At 41.0% G+C, this 25808-nt stretch overlaps 1 protein-coding gene across 2 annotated transcripts in view; it reads right to left on the bottom strand.

Annotated features, from left to right (window-relative positions):
• Positions 1-25154, bottom strand: part of CRAMP1 (cramped chromatin regulator homolog 1) — a 36564-nt gene extending 11410 nt beyond the window's left edge. Inside the window, exons 1-14 of one of the 2 annotated variants that reach the window (XM_063430605.1) lie at positions 24929-25154; positions 21305-21600; positions 11920-12107; positions 10396-10549; positions 10055-10138; positions 8648-8696; positions 7762-7856; positions 7278-7401; positions 6937-7018; positions 5673-6659; positions 4165-4336; positions 3383-3564; positions 2591-2659; positions 1974-2055 (exon numbers count right to left, since the gene is read on the bottom strand). In XM_063430605.1, the coding sequence (XP_063286675.1) occupies positions 1974-2055; positions 2591-2659; positions 3383-3564; positions 4165-4336; positions 5673-6659; positions 6937-7018; positions 7278-7401; positions 7762-7856; positions 8648-8696; positions 10055-10138; positions 10396-10549; positions 11920-12107; positions 21305-21599 (2563 nt within the window). In that variant the 5' untranslated portion in view covers position 21600; positions 24929-25154. Of the gene's footprint in view, positions 1-1973; positions 2056-2590; positions 2660-3382; positions 3565-4164; positions 4337-5672; positions 6660-6936; positions 7019-7277; positions 7402-7761; positions 7857-8647; positions 8697-10054; positions 10139-10395; positions 10550-11919; positions 12108-21304; positions 21601-22151; positions 22302-24928 lie in introns of those variants that run through there. The other variant, XM_063430604.1, reaches the window with a different exon arrangement.
• Positions 25155-25808: the final 654 nt, after the last annotated feature.

The raw sequence follows: 25808 nt of genomic DNA, 5'->3' as shown, positions 1-25808 counted from the left end.
AATTGTGCAGCATATGGGCCACAAAACAGATTCATATTTTTGTAGAACACTTAATTTAGAAATGTATGGTCCTTTAACCCTGGAGTCTTGGAGAGTCTGCATCAGTGTGCTCACCAGCCAATCAGAAGTATTCGTTGGAGAGGGATGGGAGGTTAATGAGAGAGTTTTGCTCATTTATAAATAAAGGTCATTATTTAATATTGTTGGATAAACTTTTTAAAATGTATTTTTTTTCAAAATATAAAAAAAATATATATCATATATAAAAAAATAAATCAATGTACGAAATAATATAAAAATCTTACACCAATTTAAAAATATGTAGGGGCAGGGCCTGACCAGCATGGCTGCCAGACGTGCAGAGTATAAGCTCCTCAAAAAAAACTCTGAAAATTGTGCTCTAATGGTGGGATACTACCCACAGACACTACTCAAATGCCTACTTACCTGCTCCTGTACAGAGTGAAGACTCTCTGGGCAAGTTTGAAGCACCCCTTTACCTTTTGTGACCTGAACCCACATTGGGGCCTACAAGCCTGCACAAGCATCTGACATACTCAACGTCTCGGTGGCCTGCCAAAGCACCTGAGATGGGGGAAGACGGCCGATCCCTTACCCAGGCTTCACTCACACTTGGACCAAGGTCCTGTTCCCCCCTCTGGGCCGGCGGGGGATATCCCGGCCCCCACTGGTGGAATTTAGCAGCATTGTCGGCGTCGCAATACTCTTCTACAGAGGTTGGGAGGGTCGAGGCCTACCTAATAAAATGGCCACCAAGCCAGGACCCGCTGCTTCACTGAACCCTTCGACCCGCTGCTGGCGGCTTTTGACCGGCTGTGTGCTCAGTTCTGGGCAAAACTGTGACCGCAAGCTACACACCTCTAATGCATCAGACTCGCCCAAGCACACTTACCGCCGCCGCTGCAACGCTAAGGGGACTCCCCCGAATCTTGTCCGCAAACCATCAAGCAAATGGAGGCGTAGGAGGATCCCACGACCAGCCCATGAGCCCCTGCGAGCGGGCACTCCAGCTGGCTGCAACCCGCCGGCACCACGAACCACCAAGGGACTTCAACCAGGCAAAACCTGCACAGCGGTCAAGGTCCCACTTCACACCGATGGCAGCCTAAAGCGAGAAGTACCCCATCGATCTACCCAGCAGGCAGACGTGGCCGGACTACAGGAAACACAGCACCTGAGCATGAGGAGGCACGGAGCCGGCAGATCGGCCTGCTACTCTTAACCGGACTCCAACTTGTCAAGGACAGTGCCTCTCCCTCTGCAGGCATCGGCTGACTAGGCCGCGGACCATACTACAGCAAAGCTCACGAGTATTTTATGTTCCTACACACAGTTAAACATGTTTCTACTATCTAGTTTATGCAGTTCCCGTATGTGCCATGCTGTAAGCTACTCAATATATCCCAGTTATCCTAGCCATGTAAACAACATGTAATCTACTTTATTAACCCTGATTCCATAAACAATGATATATCTATTAACTAAGCCTGTACCAGACTCATGTAACTAAGAAATGCATGTCCACATCTTATTAGCCCAACACAAATGTCCTGCTATGCTTTTCAAGATTATAATGTTCACACACTTGTTATCTTTTCTACTACTAAACTATGTAAAATGTGCAATCCTCTCTAATGCCATGTTACGGATACCCTATATCTGTTTTACTATGCTTGATAGAGCGGTTGTGGCATATGAAGCTTGACTGTTCACATTTGCACAAAAAACTAATAATAATAGTTTACAAAAAAAAAATGTATCCAAAAACATGAAAACTCTTGACGAGCGTATAATATTAAAATTGAGGTCGAAATCGGTAAATGGGACCCAGTTGAGGTTTCTTTTATTGACACCATATTACCCAATTGCAATTGACTGTTGATGACTTGTCATACTAGAAGAGTCATATTTAAATGCATTTACAGTTCCCACACAGATAGTTGTTATCGTACCTGCCACAGCAGAGTTTGTCAAGATGGAGAAAGAGCACACGTGGGGGGAGGAGTTAACAGACGGTCGCTGGAGCAGAGTCCGCTGCAAAGGGAGGGAAAAAAACTATTAGATTTCAATATCTCCCAATAAGACTATTAAAGGGATATGCCAGGCAGCTAAATTTCATTTTACAGGTTTTGGCTTTGATAATATGCTGTATTTTATCATGCACTGGTCTCAATTTTGCTTGTCTTAATAAAAAAACGTTCTGTATCATTCTCCGCCTGATGTTTACCTTTGCTACACCCTCTCCATTTTAAACATTTCTTACTCAACTGTGTACGTATATAACTTTGGCACTGCACAGGAAATTAACCACTAAGGCCAATCATTACTCCTCAAGAACAAGAAATGCATGAAACACGGACAGGAAAGGGTAGCTACTGTTTGTCCTGCTGACTGTGGGAGTGTTCTAAACTAAGCCAACTCTGGATTAGCTGCAAACGTGCAACTTTTCCTGGTCTGTGCTGAGCTCAATGCATCAGCTTATTCACGTTTTTATTTCATATGTCTTTTAATGCATTTAAAATTGCTTGGGGATATAGGACGAAATCTCAGCAAACTCTTTGCAACTTACCTGGACAACCAAGGGCTTCCGTGGGTGTCTACTTCTGGGCTTCTTGGCCTTCGGCAAGAAGAAATCAGACTGCAAATGTAATGAGATCAACGAGAAGTGTGATAAACTAACACATTAGCATGCATTGAATGAACAGCAGATTTTCTCAATATTAGGGTACTTTTAGCGTAGTATAAAGGCTTGGAGCATAATGTGGAGGCAAATTGCATTGGGATAGAAGATAAATGTACTAATATTTTTCAAGGATTTTGCTTTTTGATCAGATGACGGCAAACAATATATTATGATTATGTTAACACAAGGCTATCCATGTTTTGCATAAAATCATAAATAGTGGGACATTTCATTGAAAGTAGCAAATTAAGCCACTATATGTTAGGATTTCATTATTTCTAAATCAAGTTGTGATGGTGACAGGCTGGAGGCTCTTACCTCAAAGGGGTAAAACCGTTTCTTCTGTTTGTGTCAAACTCTTCTATATGGTTTGACATAACTGGGGAATAACGCAAGAGGCATACTGGTACCATAACCACTGTGGTGGTTATTCTGCTTAAGTTGTACCTTTATATTCACTGCACAACAGAACATTTAATAAATGCATGTTTGAGAAGGTTTAAAATTTTAATTAACCAAAAGTTCTAATCAAATCACATGGGCAAAAAACAAAACAAAAAAAAACAGGTTAATAATAAAAAGATGGGGGGGGGGGGAGGGGGTGTAACCCAAGTATCAGCCATTTCCATGTTATTTTCTAATTTATTTATTTTCTTTAAACATTTCTCATGTACTCACATTGATAGCATCCAGCTGTTGGTGGTTTGGGATTTCCGATTCTTTACCAGGGGAAGGAGGTTTAGTATGGCGGCTGTTGGGGGGCAACATTGTAGGAACTGCAAATACTCCGACGTCACTGCTAGTTGGCACCGCCGCCAAAGGTCCTCTAATCAACAGAGGACGGGGCAGATTTGTGAAACCTAGAACAAAAAATTAGAATTTAGCAAAATATTAAACTAATCTGCAGAGATGGCATAAAGCATACAGACAAACTAAAATCGTGAACGGTGGCATTAACAGGCCTCTCCTTGCCAGATGTACCAATGTGGTTTATAACAAGTGAAAGAAGGGGGAACATCATGCCAGCAAGCAATTCTCTTGTGAGATCTTCCATAAAATTTGCAGTATCAAGCAAATTCGAAAATGCTAAGAAAAACCCCTGCAAGACTGCCACAAACTGCTGGGGGAAAAGGATAGAGGACAGTTTAGGACGTTTAAAGGGGCACAATAAGCACCCTAAGCACTGCAGCTCACTGTAGTCATTATGGTGCTATAAATGAATAGGTGTTGTCAAAATAGCTTCACACAAAGAAACCATCCACAGACTTGTAGTATAGTATAGTACCAGAACCACTCCAAAGAGCTCTAGTGGATATGACTCCGTGTAAACTAAATTCAAACTTTTATCACATTTTTGCTGCTTTTCATCAGTTGATTTTCATTACCACACAGCCTATTAAAGGCCTCTCATCATGCAAGCACTGATGTAACATTGATACAGCCCTGTGATTGTCCTTTACCTGAGGTACTGGATTGTTGAGTGAACGTAGCGTGGATCTGTGGTACAGACTGCGTCCTCAGGATATCAGGGTTCCTGGACAGTAAAGTCACAACTTTCCGTCTTGGTGCCACCGCTTGCTCCTGAGAGGGCAGTTTAAGAGGGGAAGTGGCCACGGAGGCAGTTTCAGGACCCTGAAAAATAAAAAAAATTAAATACTTATTAAAAAAAAATTATATATATATATATATATATGAAAATATGAAAGAAAAGCAAGAAATGAGCATCAGATTACATGAAAAAAGTTGGTTCAGGCACTACTTTAAAAAGGACCTCAACAACCAGAATTAAAGGATCACTATAGGGTCAGGAACACAAACAAGTATTTCTGACCTGATCTTCCATAAATCTGGTTTTGTATTTCAGAGTAAGAGAAAAAGTACACCAGTGATGATGGCACCAGGCTGATGGCCAGAAGATGACCGTGCTAAAGAGAGAGCTACAGATACATATATCCACTATTCTTCACTCAACCCCAGCTTCCACCTTGGAAGCAGACATGTCTCCTTGAACACAAAGCTATTTTGTTAAGTATAATCTGGCTTGCAAACAATCGTTGACAGCTAGACAATAAATGTCTTATTTCTATGCTTGTGCCAACTGTTTGCCAGAGCTTTCTAAGATTCCATTATTCTAAAGAAGGAAGCAACAATAAAGGTGCAGTAGAATATATTGGCTGGGAATTCACAATGTCTGGTACTACTGAAGCAATGTATCCTAACTGATCTCCTCCATTCATGTTGGCCAGTGTGTAGGAGGTCTGAGAAGGCACTAGGGGAAAACAAAGTGGGACAATCGAGCAAAACTCACTGGTTTAGAAAAATATCTAGGAGAGCGGTCCAAATCCAAATTATGGTTAGAGAGTGGGCAATGAGTTAAGAGAGAAGAAAGGGAGAGCTGTTTTGGTGGTAAAGACAGTAAGAAAAGCAATGTGAGGGTCAAGGAGCAAAAGAAAAGGAAAATGAGAAACCATACAAGAGGGATAAACAGCCTTCAAAATGAAGTCACCTCACATACTAATAGTGTGTAAATATTCTAGTATCAGAGAAATCACCAATTTTTTTTTATTTTATTTTTTTTAAAGACAAACAAACAATTTCACAACACAGCTCATTAGCCTTGGGTCAGAAAAGCCAGAACAAACATCACGAATAACACAGAATTTTACATTCCACCAATTCCTTTAATAGCATCCAGCTGGGAAAGAGAGAGACACATCACAACCATAGTCTGGCAAGAAATTAATGAAAAGGTCTCAGACTTCTGGATTGTTTAAACTACTGAGGGTTCAGTCTATGTCTGGCAGGAAACAGCACTACCAGGACCCTATCTATGATTCCCCAGCCATGTTCTTATATGATGCATTTTTTAGGTTTACTAACTTTCTACATTATCTTGTTTTTGTTGATAATAAGGGACATCTTGCATATTGGACAAAACAAACCACCAAAAACAAGGTTAATCACTTACAGTTTTGGGGTTCAACTCGGTAGAGATGAGGCGTAAAAGGCAGTTTAGAAGTCTCTGCTTATGGTGCAGAGGAGACCTCTGACCATCTGGACTTGAAGGCAAAAGCCATTCGTATTCCAGTTGCAATTTTCCTGGTTTCCCAAGCATGAGGTAGACCTCGGCCAATGTCAGATTTCCCGATGTCCGATTGTTCCAGCCTTCCTGGAGCAAGTGCTCAGTGAACTGTTTAGAGTCCATTCTGGGAGTTTTAGACGAACCACAATCCTTCTCCTGAGTGTCCATTCCTGAAGTTTCTGTAGTGCAAGGATCTGGTTGGATATTTCCTGCCTGGCTTTCTTTTGACTCTTGGCCTACATTTACTTCTTCTGAAGCTGTAGGAAGTGTCTCTGGAGATTTAGGGGAGCTTGCAGATACTTTGTCTGTGCAAATACTTTCCTCTGGAATAATAAGATTCTGGCAGGACTTTAGGTAAGGAGGGACTGGATCCATTAGTGAGAGCTCCTCTATGGCAGGAGGCTGGCTTCCAGCCACATCAAGAGCTGCCTCTGTTGGGGAGTCCACAAGCTCAGGAGGAACTTCATCTGGAGTCCTTGGACAATGTGTAACCACTTCAGATGGCACATTATCCAGGGAGCCATTTTCCACTGTTTGAGTCCTTTCTTGAGAGACATCAGTAACGCCATCTACCTTGTTCCCCTGCTTACTTTCTGCGCCACCTCGGGGACACTTCAGCTGTACCCTAGCTGTGCCTTGCCCAGTTTGGATGCCAAGAATTTGAGCAGGAGGAAGGAGATACATATCTTTAGAACTTTGCTTGCACTTGCCAGTCTCTTGCCAATGGACGGTACAGAAGGCCTTGGAGTGAACTACCCTGGCTACGCCAGGCAAAGGAGTCAGCATGACTGACTCTAACGGGAAAAGGGACAACTCCTCCTCGGGTTCTTGTGGCTTCGGCTCAGGCTGCTGCTGATCCTCAACCGTTTTCCTCTGAGATGAACACAGTTAAGAAAAAAAAACAAAAAACTCCAATACGATTTCTGTTTACTGATGGGAAGAGGTCCACAAGCATTGAAAACAACATACTAACCTAAGAAAAGCATGCAAACAATCAGTTAAAAGGTTTTCCGTTTAGTGTGCCATAACGCACACTTTGAGAGCCAACACCAAGATACAACTTAGCCCTCTCATTTCACTGCCTGATTTATGATTTTGGTATAAACCTCATCTCAGTAGGTAGTTTAGATTCCACTGACAAAAAGGATACAACACGGGTCTCGTGCAGCACCCACTTCTGTTTGAGAAACTCGATGAGGCTTGAAACCTTCCGGTGCAATTCGACAATCATCCTAGGGAGAGAAAAGGCAATAACAGAACATATTATGAACTGTCCTTGTGCAAGTTTTAATAGACTTTGTCATGCCAGGACAGGTATGTGCTTGCCTAAGAGACTGGCATACTTTTCATCTTCAGCTATTTTCATGTTACTGTTTGTGGTCTAAGAATTTATTTCTAGCCTTTCACATGTGTAGATGTATTAGTATATGCTAAGTAGCGGGGGGAGGGGGGGAGCTCTCCTGGACCAAATGGTAGGCAACCTTTGTTTACCTTAGTCGGGGATTCTGAGCCAAGCTCTGCACTCTAGCCCAAGCTTCATTGTTCCGAGGCTGAAGTTCTATAGGCACTTTAAGGGGAAGTCTTACTGGCTTTTGATCTTCTTCATCGCTCACACCTGGGAAAATGTAGGGAGGAAATGGAAGAAGAAGAATTTTAAAAATTTCTAGCTAATAATATTGGTCTACTTACACTAAATTACATGGCGTTCATAAACTTCTGCCGTATTAAAAGTAGTAACACGTCTACAGCTGAATTAGCCTGAATTCTCCTAGAAAACACATTTGGACTATAAAACACATGGGTAAATGAACCACTTGTATTAAAAGGATCAAAACGAAGCACCCAATACCTATGCATAATTGCAAAGTTATGTGCAGAGGACCGTCAACCTCTCTCGCTCTCTGCTGACATCAGCTTATAATAGCCGCATTACATTAAAACAAAATGGTTCTCCCAAGATAGGCTCTCATAGTACCTGTCTTTCCTTCCGGGTCACACAGCTTCTTCAACGCGCGACACATGGGTGTTTTGATCCGCAAGTTCCTGCCTTTGTACCGAACCGTGGTTATTCTGTAAACGGATCAAATTTAAAATGAAAAACTTTGAGGAACTGATAGAAAATGGAATTGTCAAACAAACTTATCTTTGGGTTCAATGACACAATAAGTGACTTGTTTCACTACCAGGAGCGAATAAATTCTTAGCAGAACCCAAAATATGTTATGGAGCTCCATTTCCTCTTCATTCTATTTATAATAGCTGCATACATTTAAATCTATTGGTCCCCTCCACCAATACATACTAAATATTGCCATATGACAATCTGTAATTACCATTTATCATATATGTGGCTCTCTCAAAACTACAAAAAAGCCAGTTACAAGGTGAACGGTGAACATGATATTTCACGTTACACTCCAGCACCATTCTGTGAATATACAGCAATAAATTAAATAGCAGCTTGATTATTTTATACTCTGAATCCCAACCAATGCCATGTGTATGTTAGAATATATATAGAATTATGCCTATAATATTTACACACACACACACACAATACACCCAAAAATGTCATTAAAATAGAACATGTATGTAGTGAGCACGTATTGGCAAATATTTAACAAAAAAAACGTACACTCATAGAACTTCAAAATAAACAAGATAACGTCATTTTTTTCATCTGTGCAACATCATACATTCCCCATTTCAGTTCGGTTTATTTTGAAGTATTATGAGTGCATTCTTTCATGTTGGAGTAATAGTTTTTAATTTTAGGTTATCGTTTCCACCTCTATATCTGCACACTATGTAGGGACAGCATATGGTGTGAAATCTCCAGTAGACACAATGTCATAACTCACCCCAGCTGTATGAGTTCATTCAGTTTGGCGGCATTCTTATTATCCATACCTACAAAGAGGAAAAATAAGAGAAACATCAAAAAAATGGCGTAGCTGTAACTCCGCATCCAATCTCAGATCTTGTTCATTCAGCAGGTTAAACAGTTTCTGAATATTGCTTCAAGATGGCACATTGCTTCTGCCCATGCAACCCTATCCACACCGGATATAGCTGAAGCTGTAACGTGTGGAGCCGAAGAAGGCCCAGGTAAGAAACGGTTCGACCTCTTACAAAAGAATCCTGACACTATAACCACTACAGTGTGCTGCAGTGGTGACAGCACTGAGAATATCCCTTTAAGAAAGGTAACGTTTCTTCCCACAAGCTATTGCAATATGCAGACATATTATATCCAGGTGCTCAGAGTATTGTTTTCAGTGTGAAGCATTCACGGTTTCTCAGAATAAGCACAGATCGTGCTTGTGTTGCACATGCTCACTCAGATAAGTATCCCATGGCAACACAAAACTGTTTAACTAAATATATTTCCAGGTGGAACATATTTCAATAGTAGGAAATGATTTTCTGGCATCCAAGACTGCTTGCCTGTGAAATAAAAAAAAACACCCAAACACTCTCCTCTCGGGTCTTATTGGAGGAAATATATATATGAAAATACTGTATGTAAAACTAAAGATAACTGAGCAACAGGAAGCCATAAACCCAGTACACAACTTTTACTCCACATTTCCTTCCACAATTCACACTGGAATATGGGAATAGAATATGTTTATTCTGCATTTCTACTTCATAAAGATATTCACATGACATTCGCGTCATTTTAGCTGGCTGATCTGTTAATTTCACCTTATTTTTATTATAAATGGCTTACATAGGATCAACAAATTTAACAGGGCTGGGGCATTGAATGAAGGGTATACCAATAAAGCAGAGCATGCCAGGCAGATAAAATAGGCAACAACATGTTCACTGGATTCTCCAAGAACCATAAACAACAATGCTGGTTGCAAAGGCTTTCTAAAAAAAATTAAAAAAAAAATTTGCAGACGCCATGATGCAAAGATGTCCCTGGTTCCTGTCCCCGTGCACACACGGTTGCTCAGAATTGCAGGAATTTAGCAAAACTCACTGCAATGGCAAACAACGCTCTAACCAACCTAATGTAATTGGTTAATGCCCTTCCCCTGACATTACACATCAAAACAGTGGCACTTCCGATGTAGTTATAAATAACTATGTGCGTGGGCACAGGAGATTCATCGCACCATAAGCTATGCAAAGAGCTGATGTGGTTATGGTGCTTGAAGAGATTTTCGAAAAGTATGAACACAGTAATACCACTGGTATCTCTAGGAGCAAATCAATTTAATTATATGGCGAAATAAAGAGAAATTAAAGAGACTTACAGCCACCAATCTTCTTCCGGAGCTCCCCATAACAGATCAGCCCATAAAGTTCCTGTGAAGACTTTTTCAGACCACAAGAAAATACTACAAGAAAAAAAGTGACAGTGACATATTTACATAGATGCATGAAAACGATCTGAAAACAAATCAGCCCATCATCAATATTTCACAAATGTATCTTCTGCAGTTGATTAAAAAAAAAAAAAAAAAAAAAAACACGTTTCTAACTGTGTCACATGAAGACATGCCTCTCTGTGCGTGAGAGAAGAAAAAACAAAAAATAGAGAGAGAGAACAGAAACAGGATTCAAGGGATTCCAAGTCAGATGAGCCCTGTCTCACCATTGTTGAAGTCTATGTACTTCGATATCTTGTGCCACGTCCGGTAGTAAAAATGCCGAATCTGCTCCTTGTTTTTCACCATGCTTGCAGGCTTGGCTTTCTTCTTGTATTTCAGGGCGATATTATTTCGAATAGCTTCAAAGTCCTTCCCGTGCTAAGATTGAAAACACAAGGCGTGAGAACAAAATCTATGTTTAAAGTGAACGAACACGTGATAAACAGCCCTCAATGAATAAAGAATTAACAAAACTATATGGGGTCAGATCACTAAAGAAAAAAAGGGACCAAATTTTATTTTATTGTCCAAATTCCACGGTTTCTACTGAAAGTTTGCCAAAGGCTGGCATTCTGTTCGCCATTACAATCGGTCGAATCGCTATGGCAGTTTGCTAATTTTACTATTCACAAAGAGCTGAACTCCAATCAAAGTCCTCGTATTCATTTTATCCAACTTGCTGACACAGACCAAAGGAACTGCACCCTAAACCCAAAGCCACCCTAATGCTACACCCACCACCTTTACTCTAGCCTACGGTTTCTTTCTTCCTTTTAACAAAAATAAACTTTGCCGCTGCAATTCGGCTGAGCTATTTCCAAAATAATCTTCTGGAAGCAATGAGATGCATTTGAAGAAAGAGGGTACCCATTTAGCTCAATGCGGTTTCCATTTGGTCGGGGGGATAAAGTGAGCTTCGGAGGAATTTCATCTGCTTCAGTTAAAGGACAACGGTCACCTCAAACATATTTTAAGACAGTTTGTCATCTAGAGTTGGAAGGATTCTTTCGTACATGCCTGGATCCTTCGGCCATATACAAACAGCTTTGGTTGGACAGTGCTTAAAAACCTATTGTTATCCTCTATGGTCTTCCAGGCTTCACTCCGGGCACAGAAAACCTTAGAGGAACTTTCAGCTTTCAAACAATGCGTGACCAAAAAAAAGCACAAATCTATTGCCTTTCAATACTGGGTGGATATGCTCGAGGTGACCATTATAAGTGACCAAATTTGCTGCAGCAAGATTCAGCATTAAGTAACAGACCTATAAAATGCAGCAATAAGTTACTAGGTGTCCTAAATTACAATACAACAAGATCGATCTGTTACTCTTAAAAGAACACTCCAGCTTGCTAAAAAGCATAACTATTAAGGGTGTGTCCTCCCTCCCCTCCCAACCATTTTACAAAAGGTGGGTGGGCTTGCAGAGGCTGCAGACAATAGATTTGCAGCTTTTGCAAGCTGGTTATATTTTATATCCTAATATTGATATTTATTTATTTTGTATTTGGACAGTGAAATGCCCCTTTAATAAAATGGTTGTTGAAGTTCATGGTCTGAGATTAGTGCAGCATTTTTTATTCCCTCATACAAACGCTCTGGACATTCTTCAATATAGGGTCAAATAAAAACAGAATATCAAGCTGAAGAGAGGATGTGGGAGTCCTTTCCCAGTGAGAAGGCCACCCACCCTATAACTGGCATAGAAATACTGAATTGGCAGGGCTGGAGATGCACTCAGGACTTACTTCAAACAGTGCGTCAAAGAACATGTTTTTATCTTCAGTACTCCATGACTCCCACTGCCGCCGCACTTTTTTCTGACTTCCATCTTCTTTCTCAGCAGGTGGGGGAGCTATGTTTCGACCTGATGCCTTGGGAGCACTGGGGGCCACAGTGGAGCAGCTAGTTGAAGAGGGAGTTGCATTGTCTGGTGCTTAAAAAATACAGGAGAAAAATTAAGTATACAGACATTGTGTATAAAAAAAACGTTATGCAAACAGATTACCCGCATGGGCTGAACATCAATTGTCATGGACCTTATCACTAATACACAACAGAAATACGCCCATTAAATAAATGAAAGTTGAGAGCAATTAATCAATGAATTCAAATCAAATTGTCAATTAACATAATTCAAATCTCAACTGGAACGCAGTGTATGAGCACTGTTAAAAAAAGAAAAAGAAATAAAAACAACCTTACCTATAAACAACTATGTGCGGTGCTAGAACAATCTAAGAAGCCAAGCAGCCATGTGTCCCCAAATTGTATTTTATACTGATCTCTATGGATCCAGCCCTTTATTATTATTATTATTGCCATTTATATAGCGCCAACAGATTCCGTAGCGCTTTACAATATTATGAGAGGGGATTTAACTATAAATAGGACAATTACAAGACAACTTACAGGAACGATAGGTTGAAGAGGACCCTGGTCAAACGAGCTTACATTCTATAGGAGGTGGGGTGTAAAACACATTAGGAAAGGAATTTGCAATCAAATAAGGTGGGCTGCCCTTTAGGAGAGGGCAAGAGACAGGTATGTGAGGTAAGGGTTAGTCTTGGAGGCCCTAAGCTATCCTAAAGAGATGGGTTTTAAGGCACTTCTTAAAAGATGCAAGACTAGGGGAGAGTCTGATGGCGGTAGGCAGGCTATTCCATAGGAAGGGAGCCGCCCGCAAGAAGTCCTGCAAGCGCGAGTTGGCCGTACGAGTGCGGACAACGGACAGGAGGTGGTTACGGGCAGAGCGGAGAGACCGAGAAGGGACATACCTATGGATCTGTGAGGAGATATAAGAGGGGCTAGAGTTGTTCAGTGCTTTATAGGTGTGAGTTAGTACCTTGAATTGACTCCTACAGGATACAGGAAGCCAATGTAAGGACTGGCAGAGGGGTGAGGTGTGAGAGAAACGACTAGAGAGGAAAATCAGTCTAGCAGCAGCGTTCATTACGGACTTTAGGGGTGCAGTACGGCTTTTGGGAAGACCAATCAGGAGAGAGTTACAATAATCCATGCGGGAAATTACTAGAGCATGGACAAGCTCCTTGGTAGTATCTGGTGCAAGAAAGGGGCAGATACCGGCTATGTTTTTAAGATGGAATCTACAGGATTTGGCAACATGCTGGATGTGAGGCTCAAAAGGTGAGACCAGAGTCAAGTATGACGCCAAGACAGCGCGCTTGCAAGGATGGACTGATGTTAGTACCAGAACCTTGAAGGGAGAGCGAAAGAATAGGATCAGTATTAGGAGGAGGAAAGACAATGAGCTCAGTTTTTGAGAGATTGAGTTTCAGAAAGCGGGAGGACATCCAGTCAGAGATGGAAGAAAGGCAAGCAGTGACACGTTGCAGGGCGGCAGGGGAGAGGTCCGGGGAGGAGAGATATAGCTGGGTGTCATCAGCATACAGGTGGTAGTGGAATCCAAAAGAGGTAATAAGTTTGCCAAGAGAGGCAGTATAAAGAGAAAATAGAAGAGGACCAAGGACAGAGCCTTTGGGGACTCTAACCGAGACAGGACGAGAGGAGGAGGCATCATTAGAAAAAGAGACACTGAATGAGCGTCAAACTGAAGGAGAGCATGATCAACGGTGTCAAAGGCCGCTGAGAGGTCAAGAAGAATTAGTATGGAGTAGTGGCCTTTGGATTTAGCTGCGATTAGGTCGTTAGTAACTTTGATAAGGGCAGTCTCTGTAGAGTGGAGAGGGCGGAAGCCAGATTGAAGGGAGTCAAGGAGAGAGTTGGAATTGAGGAAATTAGACACACGGGTAAAGACAAGTCTTTCCAGAAGCTTTGAGGAAAAAGGGAGCAGGGATATGGGACGGTAGTTAGAGGGGGTGGATGGGTCGAGGGATGGTTTTTTAAGTATAGGTACTACAGTGGCATGTTTAAGGTCAGCAGGGACGATGCCAGAAGAGAGCAAGCAGTTGAAGATGTGTGTTAAAGAAGGCACGAGACAAGTGGAGAGAGATCTGATAAGGTGAGATGGGACAGGATCGAGTGGGCAAGTGGTGGGGCGAGAGGAGCAAAGAAGAGCAGCCACCTCTTGATCAGTAGCTGGGGAGAATGTCTGAAGGGTAGGAAAGGCATGATCTATGTGTGGTTGAGAAACAGAAAGGCAAGGAGGGGAGAATTCTTTCCTTAGCTGTTCAATCTTGTCAGTGAAGTAACATGCAAAGTTATCAGCAGTAAGGTTAGTTTGGGGGGGGGGTGGCCACAGCAGGGCGAAGAAGAGAATTAAAGGTGTCAAAAAGACGCCTGGGGTTGCGGGAACATGAACTAATGAGAGAGGAAAAATAGGACTGTTTGGCAAAGGCAAGGGCTGCACTGTATGAATACAATATGAATCTATAATGGAGAAAGTCTGATTGGGTGCGAGACTTCCTCCAGGAGCGTTTAGCACAACGGGAGCATCTTTGCAGGTAGCGTGTTGATTTAGTATGCCATGGTTGGGGGCGGGTCCTCCTTGAGGTGCTTGTTTGGAGTGGTGCTGCAGTGTTCAAGGCAGATGTAAGAGTAGAGTTATATATGGAGATGGCCAGTGAAGGGCAGGAGAGGGAAGGGATGGACAGCAGTTGTGAATCAATGTCAGCTGACAACTGCTAGAGATCAAGAGAATTAAGGTCCCTCCTGAGTTGAGGGGGGTTAGGCTGAGGTTGTTGGGCGAGGGGGTACGCGACAGCAAATGATAAGAGGTGGTGATCAGAGAGTGGATATGGAGTGTTGCAGATATTAGATACTGTACATGCATAAGTGAAGATTAGGTCAAGGGTATTGCCAGCTACATGGGTGGGAGAATTTGCCCACTGTGATAGCCCGAATGGAGGAAGTAATTGAAAGTAGTTTAGTGGCTGCAGAGGTCAAAGGTGGGTTTATAGGAATATTGAAGTCCCCGAGAATTAGGGATGGAATGTTAGAAGAGAGGAAATAGGGTAGCCAGGCAGCAAAGTGGTCAAGGAAGAGAAGAGGGGAACGGTAAATAACAGCAATGTTAGCAGAGAAGGGTTTGAAAAGGCGAATTGAATGTATTTCAAATGACGGGAAAGAGAGGGAAGAGGTTTAAAGGAGCAGTGAGGGGAGAGGAGAAACCCAACACCACCACCTTTACATTCAGAGTTTCTTGGGTTGTGGGTAAGTTGGAGACCACCGAAGGACAAAGATGCAGGGGTGGCAGTGTCAGAGGGGGAGAGCCAGGTTTCTGTTAAGGCTAGTAAATCTATTGAACGAGAGATGAAGAAGTCATGGACAGCAGTGGATTTAGTAATATTGCAAACAGAGCGTGCGTTCCAGAGGGCAGTATTGAAGGAGGATCTAGAGGAACATGAGATGGGTATGAGATTAGTGTGGATCCTTGGGTTAGTATGTGGTGAGTTTGTTGAGAGGGGACCGGGGTTTGGAGAGACATCACCAGCTGCTAGGAGCAGAAGGATAGAAAGGTAGTAAAGGTGGGAGTAGGATTTGAAAGTTTTGTAGGAGGGTATGTATGTAGAGGATTTGGGAGGAGTTGGTGGAGATAGGCTGGAAAGGTATGTGTAGAGTGCATGGGATGAATAGAGAGGGGAGGGGAGTGAGGTGGAAGCAATGATGATGGTGTTGCCAGGGACAGGTCAGCGAAAGGATAGGGATATTTTAGTAATGAGAGAAGTTAGTGTTAAAGTAAAAAATAGAAGGGAGAACATTAGAGAAAATGTGTATTATATAGATATGTAGATCATATAAGTTGGACTAGCTGTTACACTAGTAAGAAATGTTTCCTTACAAAACACACACCTAAACAAACACGTAACAAAATGCATTATATTCAGCTGAAAAACTATTAAGACCACACTGCCAGAATATACACAGGTAAGATCGATGCAACAGATTATATTTTTACAGGTAGACATTTTGCAATAATTAATACAAAGCATGGTTTCAAATAGCAATTGCCACCAAGGGCAATGGTTTGTGAACTACAATGAGGTCACCACGGATCTATTATGGCTGACTTACTAGTGGGTAATCCTAGTAAGTTAGCCATAGTAGAACCATGGTGACATTTTCTTACTAGGATTAACTAGGACAAGAAGCTAGACCAACCCCTGTATATTATAACATAACATGCATTCCCCTTGGTCCTTAGGAATAAAAAAAACAACAACAAAAAAAAAACATCCCAAAAGAGATCCGTTTTGGAATTTACAATGAAATGTCATTCTATTCCACTAGATGGCACTCCACCCACACGTCATTGTGCTTGGTATAAAGTGAAATACATTTAAACAAATACAAAATCTAGAAGCATGTGACAACTGTCAATCATCCAAATCCGTTTCAAATCAAACAAAATGAATACGAAATATTAACACAGAGCAGTCACTTTTTTGTAACATTTATAGCAGTGATGGCTAACCTTAGCACTAAAGAGGAATAAAAACATAAGACAAACTAGTCATCATAGGAAATGTCGTTGACAAACTTCTGCAGTGCGAGTTTAGCCATTACTTTTTTTATTATGCTTTTTAACATTTTAGTAGATATATCCCTAACAGAAATGTGCACGTCATTTTTCCTGTATGTTTTCTTTGGGGTATATGGGAGAAAAAAAAAAGAAAAGAGCGCAAAAGCTGCAGATCTGTCTGAGCCTCTGCAAGCTCTCGCTTCTCATTAAGAAGCATCTTTGCTGGAGCCTGGCTTTTCTATGCTCATCAATGATCGGTAATACAGCTCATAGAGAAGGGGGGAAAGCAGCACATCGGCCACTTCCGTTCGCTCCGTGGAGCCCATGGAAGCAGAAGAAAACCTCCCTGGTTGTCTAATTGAGAGCACGGGAGAGGTTTCTGCCCCAAATATAAAAAGTAAACATTTCTATCAAAATCAGCAATTTTATAAATATGACAGACTCCAGACGCATGAAACACTTCAAAGCAAGCTGTGCCTGGAGTTTACCTTTAAAGGAAAACTATTATTCCTTATTCCAATATCACATGTGATATAAGCTGTATTATCTTGTAGCGTTCTATATAAGTAAACACCCTTTTTTTAGCGCGTCTCCTGGCCAAGCTTCATGACAGCTGCCGTTTTTTTGTTTTTTGTAATTCTTTATTTTATTTGTGCACGGATAAAACACATTATGTTTACAATGCCACAACAGCATGGATAAGCAGTTATTCCAACACATTGTGGGAGCTGCCATTTTTAAAGAGCGTTTGTCACGTCTCTGCAAGAGACAGTTCCTTATTCTCTCACTGAAGTAAACTTTATTGAAGCAATTACTGTAATAACCGTGCAGCAGGGTTATGTCTTTAACATACTTACCTGTACAGCACTGCCGTGCCCTGGGTTTCATCCTCACCCCATGATGATCGGGTGCACTCAGGGATTCTGCTAAGAAATGCTAAGCCATTCTTTCCATGGTGCCAAAAGAGCATGTACCAGTCGCAGTGCTGGCGTGCACAGCATCATATGGATAACATCAGATCACAAAATCAACTCGGGTGGAGAATTTTTCAATTTCGGCTATTTTGGAAAATAATGCCTTCTTATTTTTCAAAATAAAGTGGATTCAGCTGGTTTAAACGTTTTTAAATCAACACCATCTCTAACATAATATTATAAACTGATAAGGCCAACGGTAGTAGAACTCCCTTCAGATTTATGCAAATTCTAAAACATACAGCTAGCTACAAGAAATAAGAAAGCAATGTAAATGGAAGAGAAACCTCTGAGAGATGTCAAGAGTATTGCAAACTCCAAGCAAAAATAAGGGAGCTGGAAAAATGACCCAATTCAGCTGTTTGTTCATTATATCGAGTGAAATACAAATGTACACGGTCTAAGTTTTAGATTCCAAACTCACATTTTTTGTAGGTTCTCATAGCAATAAACTGCTATAATTTTAGGCTAATGCTTAAGTTATGATTTTGTCAGACCACCGTCAGACTGTGCGCAGACTAAGTCGACTTTCTCACAAATGTAGCAACAGCCTAGTTCAAGTTTGAAGGTCTGGTAACACTGAAACATCATCATTTTTAAAAATGAAAATATCAAAGAACCAATAACTTGACTTGTGATCTGAGAATATTTATTTGTAAATTATTGCCTATATATGCTTATTCTCCTTTCTTGCAGTAATTAAAGTCCTTGACTTAATGATTCTATATGCTGTCCATTTTAGAAGGACAATGAGGTAACACATTTATTTTATAATTCTGATGATGGAGAGGGGCTTTAGGTATGCATCTTAATATTTAAATCAAACATATATGCAGAAATAGCAGTACACCAAGTCCAAACTATCCAATTCTATCAACAGAGTTTAAAGGCGCTTCCAATCCCTTAAAATTTACATCACAGCCTCCATTAATATAAATCTGAAGTTTCAGAAAAAAAAAAAACAGATCTTTACTGCCAAGAAACAGAGACTATACTATGCGAGGGTCAATGCGAAGTTACTCAAATGCACGATTTAGGTCTAATATACGGGCAAAAAAAACAAAGAATCTCTGATGGATGATATTATTAAAAGTAAAACTATTGGGGGCGGGGCCTGACCGCTGAAAGGAGAGGACGCAGACCTGGTTAGCTCCTGCTCTGCAGAGATAATTAAGCTGAATTAAGCCACCTAAACGGGACCTAATCGGCCCAAAAAGGCTACCAACCGGAAGGTGACAACCAGGGGCACACAACCATGCCACACAAGCGAAAATTTGGTATACAGCACCTGCCCTTCCTACAAAGTCTTCTCTGGACCGGTGGGGGTTATCCCCGGTCTACACTCAGGAGACCCTGGCACGACCCGGCGAGAAAGCTGAGGAGACGCAGAGCCTGCAACAAGCAGTGGCACTACACTTAAAATGGCGGAGGCAGCATGCTCCCCCAATACTCACAGCGAGCAGCCAGACATAGGGCACCGGCTGGACAGGGCCTTCCAAGTGTTATGGGACAAGCTGGAAGCCCTTATGTTCCCGGAGAACACTAAGGCAGTGCCTGCCACCAAGCCACGTACTCACCCAAGCGAGATCAAACAGGTGCAGGCACGGACACTTCGAGCACCGAGCCGCCCAGAAGGTCGGAAGCAGCGAGACACTCACCAGCGGCAGGAGACTGAAAACCTGTCAGGCGGCAATAGGAACCGGCAAGTAACCGTGCGGACGCACATTAGCCCGACCTCCCACCAACCTAACAGAGAGGGCTTGTCCCCAATGATTATGACAGAAGTGCTGGAGGAGTGGGAGTCCGCTCAGCGAGTACCCCCGCCAGCGACCATTAACTTTGCCGCCAAGCACAGCTCACTTACAGCGGAGCCAACTTTACACGCATATCCTGCAGTGCGGCAGCACCGAAGAGGGAACAAAGGAGGCACCCAGCAACAAGCTTTAAAGAGCGATGTCCAACTACCTCTCACGGCGCACACCAACTGTTGTAACTACTGTCTGTAGTCACTGCCTACTGTCTTATTCTACACTGCATCTTACATGCCTCCTACGAGCATTACAGCTGGCGCAACCCCAGAGGTCAACACAATAATCCTGCTTCACCAGCATGTAATCCACACACTAATAGTTAAACAACGCCAACCGCGCTATACCTAGCCTGTAACCGATTAGTCACGACACAAGTGAATGTAGCTGTGTCCTGCCTAGCTTATTACTCAACTTTAAACAACACTTAAATAGTCTTACTACAATTAATGTTTTGTCTATTTTCTATGAATCACACATGTTCAGCCGTTACTTCGCATTTAAACTCGTGAACACTCTTGATTACCTGTATACCAATTATAAAATTGTGCAAGAACTAACATACTCCTGATTGTTATAAATGTTTGAAAAAGCATGTGGATTGCTGTTGGGGTACCCCATGCATGTTGTTCTCTCATATGCACTACAAAAATAAAGAATAAAAAAAAAAAGTCAAACTATTAAAATAAATTTGCATAGGCTAAAGATCAAATGTCAACCGCCTAGTTAGGAACAAACTGTGTATATATTGTGCACTTTATTAATCATTATTTACATCAGAGCCTAATTAATACATGGAAATATTATAGGCTTGTCAAGGTTAGACAGAAGGATAAATAAAATGTAAATATCCCTTCAATTAATCTTAGAAAATAAAGCCAACCATCGGCTCTATACATTTGTTATATTGTAACATAGGATGTTACATTTATATAAAGGAAATTCAACTTCATAGTATGTATAGGTAGTTTGGATAAACAACCCCCCCCCACATCCCACAAAAAAACATCGCAGCTAAAGGGTCTCCGGTGGCACAAAGTGTGTTAAAATCAAAATTAAAAAAATAAACTAGGGCAAAAATATAAATATGCGCACAATTAAATAACTTACTAAAAACTGGTGGAGAAAATCTTGATTTTAAATATTCATTTAAAAATAAATTGAATAGCATGGCCTGCAATGTTGACAGTTGCCATAGCTATAAATGAGGAGCGTCAACATCTTAAAGCTTTTAGGGCGGGGATAAAAACCAGAGAGAATTAGATAACTCCTGCATAAGAATCAATGAAAGGAAAAAAAGCTGAAAATACAAACAAAGAAAAGATAAAATAATGCGTTATTTTGAAAAAAAAGTTGTATACAAATCTTGTATTTCAGACAACTAAGTCACTAGTCTTTTTTGAAATGCGGGTGAAAAAAATTTTTTTTAAACAAAGCAAAAAAAAAAATTCAAAAACATATCAACGATGTGTATTTATCTGAAACAAATTCGAATACTCTGAAAATTCAAAAAAATATCATTCAACAAACTCCAATTATTTTGCTATAAAATTCCACCTTTTTAGATTTTATGTATTTCTATGTATAAGTTTTACCCACTGTGCCACTTTTTTTTTTTTTTTTTAAATCAAATACAGAAAAGGAGTCTGAAGGAATGTGCTATGTACATCTGCATTATTAACTCACCTTTTAAGTCTGGTGCAAAAATATGCATCTCACTTTAAAACACTGCGTGAATCCACGCTTTTAGTGGCAAAACCCATAAAATCTCTAAAACTGTGGAAAATAAATTAAAAAAAAAAAAAAAAAAAAACTTAAATTCTGCCACATCTCAAACACTTGGGGGAGCACGTTTTCTGTACCCTCACATCCCATTCCCCCTAAAATGTATTTAAGGTGCATCTAATACCTTTGCTTTTAGAACTGGTACTCGCTGCATTGCCAAAGTGATCCTTCTTTATCCTTTTGCTGTGTGGCCGGACGCTGGATCTCAGAAAATGATGCTGGTCCTGCGGAGTTGCGGGTGGCTGGCTTGGGGTCAGTGCCTCTTGGGGATCTTTATCCGTGGTCTCAGGAAGGGGTTCACCGGCCCCTTTTACACCTGGATCTTCCACTTCTGCCGTCTCTTCCAATTCCTCAGGTCCCAGTGCTCTCTTATTGGATTTTTTCAACCTCTCCTCTCCAGTCTTCAGTTTCACTGTCATGCTGCAAAAAAATAAAATACAAAAAAATAAATAAAAAAATTCAACACTGTTACAAAAAAAAATAAAACATCAAACCCCCATAAACAGCCTGCAGACCACAACCTGCCCCTGAAAACCCCCCAAATCCCCTAAAATCAGGGCAGAAAAAGAAGTTATAAAGAGAGAGACACACAGGGAGCAAAAAAGCTCCAGAACAACATGGCCGCCATTGTTACTGACAAATCCTCTCCCTCTGTCCTGCCTGTCTAACCCGGGCTAGAATTGGCCCAGGCTCCCCGGGATGGGGCCCTCCGGCTGGGGCAGGGGTAGAGGGGTCTCCTGGCCCGGGGGCCAGGCCGGGGGAGGCAGTGCTGGCCCGGGGGCCAGGCTGGAAGGAGCTGTTTTGTTGTTGTCGTGTCTGGCTGAGCCGACATGATCAGGAGCTGCTGCAGCCGCCTCTCTCCCTGCTCGCTCGCCAGCCAGGGAAACCCTCCGAAAAAAGTGATTTCTGCCCACCGATCCCTGCCCATTCCGGGGTCCCTCGCACCCTTGGGGTGTCGGCTTCCTCCTCACCATGGATCGGCCCTGCCCCGAGCCTCCCTCCGCCCGGGATCGCCGCTCATATCGGGGGAGCAGGGAGCTGCCTCGCCGTGTGTGTCTCCGGCTGGGGCTGGAAACTCTCATCCAAACCTTATGGCGCAGGAGGAGGCGGAGGGGGTCCCCTCACTCAAACCCCAATAACTCCCGACCGCCTGGTCGCACAGACCCCAGACCGGGGGCAAATTAAAGCTGAGACTCTGGGCTTTCAAACCCAGTGCCCCGCTCCTATGCACGACCTCCCGTTTCGAAACAGAGAGCTGCCCAAATTGAGGCACATGGATTGGGGCGTTAGAGCTTAAGGCTGGTGTGAAGCTGAACTTTGCTTTGCTACGTCATCACCTCCCCAGTAATTTAAATTAAATGGGCATTAATTAGGTTTATAGAAAAAATAATAATATATTTTTTTATGAATTGCATCCCACCAGCAAGACATACAGAAATGCAAGTAGCCCAGGAATGAATAGATATTATATAAATTTTACACTATGCACAGAAATACAGATCTCAACAACAGAAAACTGGTTTTGCAGCCCTGGTTCACAATAAGCAGATAAATCAAAATCTTTCAACATCCATTTCAGCTGTATTAAAATGATCAATGAAATTGCAGAACCCTCTGATCAATGACTGATGTTACAAAATGAGATTATAGGATTGTTGCAACTATTTTTCATGCATTTTTCCTTTTCTATATAAAAAGGCATCATTGTTTTCAAACAACAACAAACCCAGAATCATTGCTCAGGCAGACATTGCCTTTCATGGTGATAAATTTAATGATGATCAGATATTTAATGGGGATTATAAAAAATATAGTTTATCATAGAATTAAAGATGTTATGAGACTGCAGAGTCAGAATAAAATGGAACAAAAGATTTCAATAACCATGAATATAGTTTAAATGATGGGTTTAGGAACTGCATAAAATGAGAACTAACCAATCTAGAAAACCATCACAGTGCCAAATTACAGAATGAGGTTTACATTAAAAACTTCACCAAACACAGTAAAATAAATGTAGCATGTTAGCAGAGGTTCCAGTGAGTGCCAATATTGTAAATGGCAACAGATTTTATATCAAGGGAGTATTTTGTGCTTAAGCCTAATCTCCTGTAGTTTACTGATTTCTACAGCTAAATATTTAAAACCAAGGTGACCCATTTTAAGCTTGATGTGCATTAACAGGAGCACATTCTGGCAATATAAAAAGGAGTTTGTTTTTTTATTTTAACAGATGCCCAAAATCAACAGCTGCTGTCAGCCATCACACCCATAGAGCACACCTGTTTCCTCTATATACACTCTCTTGGTGTTTGATATAAAATCAATGTTATATCTACAATAGCCAAAACACAGAACCCATTAATTCAATACTGAGAAATTCAATGACTGGAGATGGGAGATATAATTATCCTCTTTCATGGCATTCAAAGTGATGCCAAGATATATGGAATCAGATAGAAGTTGCAAAATATAAAGATTATGGAGAATGGGGTGTTTATCACTGAAATGGGAAAATATAAAACCAAAGTGGTCATGAATAATTATCCTCAAGCTTCCTCAATATCAAACAGATCTGGGATCTCATCACATAACACAAATCATAATCCAATAATCCAGTAACAACGCCCAGACATGAGTCTATATCTAATGACAACTACTCATAACATCCAAGTGACAACTTCCCATTAGTTCAGTACACCAATGAATTATCCTCTTATGAGAGGTTGAAATACATCAAATAAATCATGGTTAGTGCTGGTTCCAGTTACATACACATCATTCATTCCACAGAAAAAAATAATACAACTGGATCTAGCACTAAATATTTATTATATAAGCCACAGTACTTTTCTAGAACAATCATGGATTAAAAATGGATATATATTTGGATCAACCTACTACTGACACTTTATAGAAACATTTCCACTTGGACCAAACGTATTGAATGTGGATACTTACATTAAGTTACACAGTGATTGACAGATTATGGATAGGAATACACTGTATTAACATTCCACTGATAGAATGTATAAACATTGATACGGTTATTGATTATGGCTATTAAGCTGGAAAGCCACTGACTGCATAAACCCATGGCAGTATTGATCACCATTACTACTGGACAATATTATATTATTACTGGACATATTATATCATGATTATTAGACATTATTATTAGCCATTATAATTGGATATATTGTGATTATTGCCCATTATCATGATTAGACATAATTTTATTGGATATTATTATACATTATTGGACATATGATTATTATACATTATAAATTGGCAATTATTAGACATATTATTATTGGACATTATTTTATTGATTATGCATATGATTATTATACATTATAATTGGCCATTATTATTATACATTATTGGACATATGATTATTCACCATGAGACAATTATTGATTATTATTATGAGGCATTATTTTATTGATTATTATTATTATGATGAGACATTATTTTATTAAAATATTATTATTATATATTATGGGACATATGATTATTCACCATTATTATGAGACATTATTTTATTGATTATTATTATGAGACATTATTTTATTGATTATTATTATTATGAGACATTATTAGACATTTATTGAATATTATGAGACATTATTTTATTGATTATTATTATTATGAGACATTATTTTATTGTATATTATGATGATGATGAGACATTATTAGAGCCCCTGTGCTCGCTCTCTGACCCCCAGCAGGTATACAGGGTGCTTACCTGGCACATGTAGTGTTGCTGGTTCTCCTGGCTCGGCCTGCAGGCTGTGTGATCCAGGCCCTGAGGCCTATCCCAGCTCACACAGGGCCTGGAGGTCCAGTGAGGTTTACCCAGAGACCCCTGGGGGGTAAGGGGAGCGGTCACACAGCTCGGTGTCCGGTAAGTGCTCGTTATCCAACCGGCAGACACCTTCCCCTGTTACACCGTGTCCCCATCTGACAACAACCCGCGCCAAGACAGACTGCCAAAATAAACCCCGCCCCGTGGAACCCAAACAAACGCTCCCATTGGACGGCGGCGCTAGGGCGGGCGGGGCGTTAAGGAGAGCAACCAATGACACGGCGCGACGCCATGACCAGTGCTGCGATCCATGGGCTTGGTGGGCGGTGACGGATGATGACGTCAGGGGAGACCGTCTCATTTCGCCGATTGGCTGGCGAGCCTGGCCAATCGCGGGACGTTTTTTAAAAAAGTAAAAAGGCGCGGTCATGGTCAGTCTGGCTGCCCTCATCCTCGCTCCGATTGGCCGGCGATGTGACGTCACTGGTGATGGGCGTGCCGGAAGTGGTGTCATTCATGGTTACAGTGTGGGCAGAAAGTGTAACATTGGATTCCATCACATTGACAATGACCTTGTTATTCCTATAGGCACATTCATAGGGATTGCTCTATTTATATAGCTAGCTATTTATTTATTTATTGTACTTTTTTTTTCTTTTGAGTTTTCCATGAATTAAAATGTATTAAAAGGATTTAAAAAAAAAAAAAAAGGAATAAAAAAATAAATAAAATCTCTGCTTTTGCTGTTTTGGCATAAAATTTATAATTCTGCAATTTGCTTTTTTTCAAAGTGTGAATTGTCGAAATTTCAAAGTGAACA

This window comes from Pelobates fuscus, chromosome 8 (genome assembly GCF_036172605.1).
Source record: "Pelobates fuscus isolate aPelFus1 chromosome 8, aPelFus1.pri, whole genome shotgun sequence".
NCBI lineage: Eukaryota > Metazoa > Chordata > Amphibia > Anura > Pelobatidae > Pelobates > Pelobates fuscus.
Note: the sequence above shows the minus strand (reverse complement) of the source record. Positions and strands in the feature narration are given on the sequence as shown.